Source organism: Danio rerio, chromosome 19 (genome assembly GCF_049306965.1).
Source record: "Danio rerio strain Tuebingen ecotype United States chromosome 19, GRCz12tu, whole genome shotgun sequence".
Classification (NCBI taxonomy): Eukaryota; Metazoa; Chordata; class Actinopteri; order Cypriniformes; family Danionidae; genus Danio; species Danio rerio.
The window spans coordinates 15,620,001-15,629,580 of record NC_133194.1 but is presented as its reverse complement, the minus strand read 5'-3'; the positions used below and the strand labels follow the sequence as shown (position 1 = coordinate 15,629,580).

General features: G+C 39.0%; 1 protein-coding gene and 1 long non-coding RNA gene across 4 annotated transcripts in view; one reads left to right on the top strand and one right to left on the bottom strand.

The window, feature by feature from the left end:
• Positions 1-2,790: 2,790 nt before the first annotated feature.
• Positions 2,791-9,580, top strand: part of LOC141379044 (uncharacterized) — a 6,796-nt gene continuing 6 nt past the window's right edge. Inside the window, exons 1-3 of the long non-coding RNA XR_012394972.1 lie at positions 2,791-6,229; positions 6,383-7,487; positions 8,688-9,580. The exon at positions 8,688-9,580 is cut by the window's right edge and continues 6 nt beyond it. This is a non-coding gene — a long non-coding RNA (uncharacterized lncRNA). The remainder of the gene's footprint in view (positions 6,230-6,382; positions 7,488-8,687) is intronic.
• zdhhc18b (zDHHC palmitoyltransferase 18b) overlaps positions 4,312-9,580 on the bottom strand; it is a 27,477-nt gene continuing 22,208 nt past the window's right edge. Inside the window, exons 9-10 of one of the 3 annotated variants that reach the window (XM_073930587.1) lie at positions 9,028-9,104; positions 4,312-5,777 (exon numbers count right to left, since the gene is read on the bottom strand). In XM_073930587.1, coding sequence (XP_073786688.1) covers positions 9,063-9,104 — 42 coding nt within the window. In that variant the 3' untranslated portion in view covers positions 4,312-5,777; positions 9,028-9,062. 3 annotated transcript variants of the gene reach the window in all.

Sequence of the window (9,580 nt, the reverse complement as noted above, 5' to 3'; positions counted from 1 at the left end):
ATGAATGTTTCCCAGTGATGGGTTGCAGGTGGAAGGGTATCTGCTGCCTAAAACATATGCAGGATAAGTTGGTGGTTCATTCCGCTGGGACGACCCCAGATTAATTAAGGGACTAAGCTGAAAATAAAATGATTGAATTATTATTTTTGTTTTATTTTACAAGTGACTTTTGAACAAGTGACATTAAAAAGTTGAGTTTTGCCATTTTTGAATCCATTCAGCTTACTTCCAGGTCTGGCAGGATTTTGACTTTGTTCAAATATTCCACACATAAAAATTCCCAAAATGAGCCCAGTCGAATTTGATGAAACTAAACATGTGCTGTTATGTGAGCAATCCTTGAAAGCAGTTTTCCAAATGAATCCTGTATCACTTCTGGGTACAAAGGAAAAACATGAAACCGTCTCAGATTAGTTCCAGAAAGTAATAAAATGATTTAATGTTCCGGAAAGTATTATAAACTGCCAAATGATTGAATTTGTTGAATATATGTTTCAGTGGGCCACTTTTATTTATGATATGCAATGATTAAATGAGGTGGAATAATAGGGCTCCTGGCTGCTTGTATGAGATAAGCAACGAGTGAAATGAAGAGAAACAATTTCAAATCTTTTTGCATGATTTGATAGACGCCAGCGCCACCTTGTGGTATTGAAAGACAGTGGCGTAAAATAATAACGAAAAGAAAGAATGAATGTCCTACTAAGAAAGCACATTTAAATAACTAACTACACCAAATCCAAGTCTGCATCCAGATACTATTGGAGAAATGAAGTGCTACTAGAGCGCAAATGATACCAGCCCCCCTATTATGTCAAAACAGGTCATTCAAAAATCAACAAAAACTTTAAAAGTATTATTTACTATATAAAAGAACATTTATTTCAAATGTCTTAATGGTTATATTTACAAAAACTCACTTGGTACGAGCAATTGGATAAATAGCTCTTTTTAGCTCTCTGCTGGACAAAACATTTTCGTTGTTCTTTTAAACTAACCACTTACCAGATGGGCTTTTTCATCAAATGTCATGTTTTACAAACAGGGAAGTGGTGTAGTTGAAGATTTTTGTGATAAAGAAAGAACAAAAGTACTTAATCTGTCCCAAAATCATCATTAATGTAAAGCTATATATAAAATATACATTTTTACAATATTTAAATTTACAATTGTTTGGGTCATGTAGACAGTTAAAATAAATTTGTGAAACTTGTATAATATTACACATCAAGATGTGCCAAAGTCTTGTTATAAATGCCTTTAATGTAAATTTCTAAATTTAACTAAAATGTCTTTTTACCTAATTGCCATATAAATGGCCCATAATCTGTTTTAAAGGGAGAGTTCACTCATTATTTACTCACCCTCAAGTGGTTCCCAACCTAACCTAAAGGATGACATTTTGAAGAATGTTGGAGACATTTCCACTAACTGCTAGTCAATCGTTGCCGGTGAACAACATTCTTTAAAATCTCATGTTTTGCATTCAATTTCACTTGGTTGCTTTTTTTGTTTTGAAAGTATCCTACATGCAATCAATCAACCAACCCTGTTAATAATTAATGACTCACCTAGCCTACATGTTCCAATTCCCCGAGACCTTCATTCATCGTCAGAACACAAATGAAGGTATTTCATCTTCCAGACAGCAATGCTACGAGTCCAGAAAACAAATTAAAAACATTGTCAAACAAGTCCTTTAATTGTCCAACTGTGATTGTATGAAGCTCCAAGGACACTTTGTGCACTAAAAAAACTAAAAATAACTATTTACCCACGTCTTCTGCGAATGGTCAGTAAGTCTAATGGCAACATGTCTGCCAAAATAGGAAGCATTGTTTTTTTTTTTGTTTTTTGTTTTTACAAATTATTACCCTTTTAGGTCTTTTGACTGGTGAGATTACAGTAGATCTGTATTACAAAAAGGTATGTTTTATTTTATTTATTCATTAAGAATAGAACTAACCACACACGTGTGTCCATTTTATAAACACATTAGCCAATTTAGACTTAGTTTTGGTGCCCACTTTAAAACTATTTATTTTGCATGAGATATTCATGTGCTAATTTACGTGGGACCACATGAATCCACACTGGCTACAGCATTGGTGTTGACTGGACAATAAAATCTGAGAACATGAGCCGCTGACAGTTAAATTGACAGAGTATGCAGATTTAGAACAAAACTTGTTGTGCTCTTTGATCTTTAAACTTTTCACACTTTAAAAGTTACTGTGCGAGTAACAAACGCATTTAGAGAAAGCTTTAAAGTTCAACTTAAATTGATAGTTGTGCCAAAAATGATAATTATCATTTACTTTCCGTCCACTTGTTCTTAATCTGTTTGAGTTTACTGAGCTTCTGAAGAAGATTTTTCAAAGAATCTTGGAAACCGATAGACATTTGCATCCAAAGCCTTTTATTATTATTATTCCTACTGAGAAAGTCAGTGGCCATCATTTTTTCAAAATTATACAAAATATATTGTGTCCATCAGAGAAAAAAAAAAAAACTCATTTAAAGGGTACCTATGATAAAAATCATCTTTTGTACGCTGTGTGAACAGAACTGTGTGTGTGTCCACAGTCATATTGGAGTGATATAAACACAAGTCTTTCTTTTTATATATAAATTTTCTGATGTAAAAATAGGATCCATATCACAGGGATTTTGAGGCCCAACGCAACGTGATGTAGGAGTGGGGTTTTCCCCACCCACCAAATGAATTGACAAGCACCATGTTTCTATAATTACATGTACACACGTCTACAAAACATTTTTTTTTTTTTTGCTAATAAACTGGGATTAAAATATTAGTTACAACTTTGTGATTGTTATAAGTTTACAACAGAGCAGAGCATGTTTGTAATAAAGACAGTCAAATCTCTGTAATTCTTAACTGCTATAATCACCACGGCCACATGGTGTCAGTAAACATGAACACATGTTTGTGTGTGTGTATTGCAAACGGCTTTTGTATGATGCTGTGTTCACACAAGAAGCAGAACACGCAGATAAATCTCGCTATTCGCACGTAAATAGCCGCGTAAACATTTGAGTTTACACGCCTCATTTGCGCGTCAAATCCGCTTTATTTGCACATCAAATTTACTTCAGAACATATGCAGATTCGCGTGAGGGACAGAGCTTCTGTCAGCCCGGTGACTCTAGCTTAGTTGCTAAATGGCTAACATGGATTTTATGAAGAAAATAACAGTGTTTATTTGCACTATGAAAGCTGAAAAACAGCATCGATACGTTTAGGATCGTGTCTGAGTCCAGGTCCTTTCAGAGGTGCATCCAGCTCTATGAGCTCATAAACTCCTCCAGAAACTTAAGCTGGATGATGGAGGCTTTCAGCAGTGCTTCTGACTGAGCCGAGCCCAGTTTGATGAACTGTTGTCAGTGTCGGCTGGAGGATTTCCCTCGGGACACCAACAACAGGCCCTACGTCACAATCACGCCCCCACAAAAACAAGCTCCTGATTGGTTACCGTAGCGCGAATGTCCACTTAAGTTCAGCATTTTGAACTGGAGCGATTCGCGCGAGACGCACGTTAAAAGCCTCAAACGCTCAATTTGCGCCGCACCATTTGTGCCGCAGGATGTCTATCCGCATGCTTGCATTGACTTATGTAAAACACTCGCGCTTAACTCTCCTTTCGCGTCTAGTGTGAACACAGCATCAGACTCATCATTTCAGAAAGGCTTGAATAGACGCAGCCACAAATACAAAGAAATAAACTTGGCATTTCTGACTAATGAGCTGTTTCAGCTTCATCCAAGTGCTGTTTATCTGTCGTAATGCATGATAAGTAGCAGACACACAAGTGAGAATGGTGGGTGGGGATAAGCAGCTCATTTGCATTTAAAGCCACAGGATGCATAAACAGCTACAGTTTACTCAAGACACAAATGGGCATATTCTGGACACTATAATAAATATTCTGATGGGTATTTAGAGCTCAAACGTTACAGAGACATTCAGGAGACACCAAAGGCTTATCCTAAATCTTGTAAAAGGGGTAAAACAGGTGCCCATTAAGGTAAGAAAATTAGTAAATTTACGTTTTGTGGTGAATAATCCCTTCAAGCCCTTTTCGTATATTTTTTTTTTTTTTGCAAATATTATTCTTTTTACAAGTATGCTGTGTCCTTCACCAGAAGTGATCATGCACAGATTTCATTTCAATCACAATCCTAGCATGTTTAATACAAATATCCTAAATTAGCGAGTGATATTTCCTCTCACATGGGAATTAAAAAACAGGCTTCACACATACCCTGGCATTCACAAACATGAAAATAACGTGCTGTGCAAACCTTTTTATTATACATACACACATGTGAACCCCAAGTCTGGCATTTGTGAGGCGGCAAAGTGTACCACAAACTCCAGCCTGGCCTGTTAGTTCTTTGTATTTATTTGTGCAAATGTTGCAGAGGTCTTAAGAAACAGAGGATCAATTTCGGCATTCATAAATAACATTCAGTTTGCATATTAAGTCAAAACCTGGATAACAATACAACACCCACATTCCCAATCCCATACAAACACACACACACACACACCACACAAAAGGTGTCCACACACACAGTAGCACACGAGTCGAACCATGAAAAACTAAAACATTACAGTATTGCTGCTTTGAGAGTTAGTGCATTAAGACTAATTACTGCTAAACAGTGGGTCAGGAATGCAACGTGAAGAACAGCAGAACTTGTGACGAGGTTTAGAAAGAAACACTCATGTTACTTTTCAACTAGATCAGGGGACTCGAGGGCATCATCTCATCCACATTAGCAGGTACTTGTGCACACTGAATACCATGTTTTAAACACAATATTTTACAAAAAAAAAAAGTCATGCTGCAGTCCTTTCGAAGGAAAGAGAATTTTGGCTGAGAAGATTTCTCGTTCAACATGAGGGATGAAGATTGATTGGGAGCTATATTCTCCAGGCATGCTCTTGTATTTTTTGCATAAAGACGACGGTTCTGGCTTACTGAAGCTTAACCAATCCATCCCCGAAGAGACTTGAATGAGGCCGGAGAAGTGAATCCCAGAGTTCTTGTCAATATCGAGGACGACAGTGTTCTTGTTCCATTATTGCGGTTCTGATGAAGCTCATTTTGGAACTCAGCGTCTCGATTAACAATGTTTAAAGGCAGTTGCTCTGCAGTTCACATTTTGTGCTCGTCTTTGGAAATGCTTTGCATATGATTTACAAAGCATTCCCGATCATCTTTTAACAGAAGATTACACTTTTACAGATTGCCGAGTTGACTGCATTCCTCTACAGAACTGTAAAACCAGCATAGTTTGCTAAACAAGGAAGTCTTCGTGGAATCTTCAGACTTGTCAGTGTCACAGTTGAAGCTGATCAATCAAGGACAAACTCAATCCATAAAATGAATCAACACCAACGTTAAACATCTGAATCAGCGCAGGGAACTAAATTTGGGGTCTCTGTTCTTGGAGTCTTTCCGTCGTGAACTGTGGCTGTGATGGGGTCTTGGTGAGGAGTTGGTGGTCTTGTGAGTGTGATGAGCAGCTTGTTTTCCTTTAGATCTGTGATGAGAGTGATGTTTGTGAGGGGTGCTGGCTGGTTGGCGTCCTGTTGAGGTCTTGGGTTGCTCGAGAGCAGGTGATGGGACGATCTCCGGAAGAGGCTCCAGGATGGCCGGCGCGGCTTGAGGTTTGGCCTGCGGACACGAGCTTGTGAGGAGAGGAGATCGAGAGGCTGTTTCCAGCAGACCTTTGGTGCCCTGTGTGCACTGTGAAGGAAGATGGGGAGAGTCAGAGAACAATGGATGGAGGGTTGTGTCGGATATGGAAAAATGAGGGATAAGGGAATAGTTGTGGCAGACAAAAAAAAAGAAAGTACATAAGAGTTAGAAATAGTGGAAGCACACGTATTTTAGGTGGTTTAAATGGAAAAACTTAAAGAGCTGAGCAGTAAGCAACAGCCAATCAGGTATCAGCATCACTGATGACCCATGCAGATGAATCTTCATTTGTTCTGCTTTAGGAGCTGCATATGACTAGTCTAGTCATACTCAAAGGTTTAAATCAATTCTGCTAAGAGAGAACAATGACAATTACCATCAGCAATATCAGGAGAATTACAGAACAAACTCTGAACAAAATACCAGCTTAAAGGGTAGTAAAAACAAACTCTACAATTATTTACTCACCCTCACATCATTAAAATGTTTAACATTTTAATGTACAAGTTCAAGCTCCTCTCATAGCCTGGGGCCTGTACCATAAAGCAAGTGTAGCTGGCTAGCCAGTGAGGTTTCAGTTTAGTTTCACCTATTCCGGGGTTCAGGTAGCATGAAGGCAACTCATCTGCTCCATAATGCCATTGCAACAAAAGGGGATTTAAGCTGCCTTCATGTTACCTAAAACCTAGTCTTTCGTAGCCAGATCTCAGACTGACGGCTGGAGGTCTGAGAACTGCCTATGATGTTATATGACTAAGAGGCTAACCATCCAATCCCGTTTCGCTTTGTGCCGCACCATGTTTGTGGAAATTTCCTCAGAACAGCCTGTAAAGCACCCACAGATCATTTATTCACTAAAATCTTTTAAAGTGTACAACAATGATCGAGATTCTATTCGTCAGCAAAACATATAGGAAATCAGTAGAACACGCATGTAGACTTTTTTTTCTAAGATAAATTCATTATTTAAGTGAAGCATCTCAACAAAGATCACAAAAACGCAGATTTTCTTTGTTCTATAAAAGCAAAGTTTTGTTGTATTTGTGAACTTCCACTTCTCCAAAGTAGTTACTGCTTTCTCTTATCTTTATGACCAAAATGACAAAATATTTTACTGACATTAGGGGAAAAAGAGAAACAAATATAAGCAAGTGTTTCTCAGCATCAGAGGTTGAAGCTTTGATGCAGCGAGTATTGCATACTTTCACATAATCAAGTGTTTAAGTCAAATTGACAAATGCTCATTGTCACAAAATTATCCTTAAAATAAGGTGTACAGGCGGTCAATGATTGTTTCATCAAGGTCTCAGAATTATCCGTTAATTAATGAGCACTGTCATCAATAAAAACAATGCAGCTTTTTTTATCCACTAAGACTTGTTTCCAGGTTGGCTGATTAAGTATTGTCAAAAACATCCAAATTCAGTACAAATCAGCATCGAAATTTTTTAATTGTTCATTTCCCGCTTACATTTGAGCCCATTTTTAAACACTGATTGCCCATTGTGTTCATGTGCACAAATGACTACAATTGGCTGTAAAAGTGGTCAATTCACCGCTCTTTAACAAGTGCAAACACAGATACAGGTACACCGCAGCAATGTTAGCACGAAATAACCATTTTTTACATTTCAGTACAGATTAGTATCGAACCCGATACTTTTGGCAACCCAAATTAGGCCAAATTGCTGCACACACACTTCCTAAAAATGCTGTTTACTTAGACCAGGGGTCACCAATCTCAATCCTGGAGGGCCGGTGTCCCTGCAGGGTTTAGCTCCAACTTGCCTCAACACACCTGCCTGAGTGTTTCAAGTATACCTAGTAAGACCTTGATTAGCTTGTTCAGGTGTGTTTGATTAGGGTTGGAGCTAAAATCTGCAGGACACCGGCCCTCCAGGAACAAGTTTGGTGACCACTGACTTAGACCGATCAGAAGAAGTGTTTACAGAAAAGAGTGCAACATGCATTAGATGTTAGGCAACAGCCTTCTGGGTGGTGCTGGGCATGACACCAGGGCCTGAGACTACCTAAAACCAAAGATTGATTCAAACTGAACTTAAACTTAACTGGCTAGCCGGGCGACGTTTTGGCGCAGCATTTAGTGCTGTCACCTCACAGCAAGAAGGTTGCTGGTTTGAGCCTCAGCTGGGTCAGTTGGTGTTTCTGTATGGAGTTTGCATGTTCTCTCCGCATTTGCATGGGTTTCCTCCGGGTGCTCCGGTTTCCCCCACAGTCCAAAGACATGCGGTACAAATGAATTGGGTAAGCTAAATTGTCCTTAGTGTATGAGTGTGAATGGGTGTGTATGAATGTTTCCCAGAGATGGGTTGCAGCTGGAAGAGCATCCGCTGCGTAAAAGATGTGCTGGATAAGTTGGCGGTTCATTCCGCTGTGGTGAACCCAGATTAATAAAGGGACTAAGCCGAAAAGAAAATTAATAAATGAATGAACTGGCTAGCCAGCTAATTCATCTTTGTGGTGCAGGCCCGTGGGCAGATTCCCATTGAAGTCATTTTAAAACAAAACAAATCAATTTAATTCTGGTCTGACTGTTCAACTGAAACCCTCAGAATATATCGTCCATGGTGTGACCATGTCTGCCGTAGCTGAAAAAAATTTGGAAGGATGATTTCAAGAATATTGTATCTTTACAATGTCACTAAACCATTCAAGTCCCCTAAAATGGCTAGTCATCTAAGGACAAATGCACTAGGGCACAGCCTATTGCTAAGAATTTCTTCAACACCACAATTGGAATTGCTCACTCGTTCAGCACTGAACCGGGTAAGGTTCCGTTTTCTCGACGTGCAGTCTCAACTTTTAAAAAAATCTGAAAACCCACTCTGCAGTGACCAACAACATACTTTAACAATCAAGTACTAAACAGGGAGTATAAAGCTCCAACATGCATGTCTCAGTCTCAGTCAGTCAAAGATGAGAAATCAAGAGGGCGAGTAAATAATTTCTCTCATGTTTGGGTGAATTATCCCTTTAAGATATTGGTGTACGACATGGCACTACAGCTTAACAACAACAAAATCAAAGTCCAAAACAACATATTCCAGCATATTTCTGAAATAAACATGGAATGACTGTGGTTAATGGTCAGAATGGGTAGAGGAGGAGCAGTGCTGATTGTGCGCTGATGCTGTAAAACATCAGGTCAGACTCTGTGCATCAGCACTATTAGTCTTGGCAGGAGTCAGGCAGCATGCAGGCCAAAAGCATGTGGAGCCAATGTGACGCCACCTACAAGAACCTAAAACTGTGTCCCAAACTCCCACCTCTTACCAACCTCCCCACAATCCCCTACTTCTGCCCACTGAACCATCAGCTGGCACAAGACAGGGCGAAATCCAGGCAATCTTTTTCCTAAACAAACATGCACACACACAGAGGATAAAGGTTAATGTGCTAAAACCAGAAAGTGTGACATCACTAACGCATTGAAACATGCCTGGGAGAAAAGAGGAAAAAAAAAAACACTGAACTCGCCCTACATACTCAAACCAGGGCAGTAACAACATGTACATGCAGGACAGGAATTCTGTGGTTTATTTGAAAAAATATTTATTTTACATTAAAAGGCATTTTCAACATACAAATGTGTTTAGAAGTACAAAATAACATTGGGTGCTCTTCATTTAAAAATATATCAGGGATTTAGACCCATGCTTTAAACCCATAACAAAACTGCCATGTCACATGCAAACTGTTTCACAACATGTACATGCGCGCGCACGAGCTCGCGCTCACACACACACGCACACACACTAAAATAAGGCAAATATTAGTATTCCTCCATTGCTACAATGAATAAGCGAAGAAATGCATTAGAAACTCCCTTT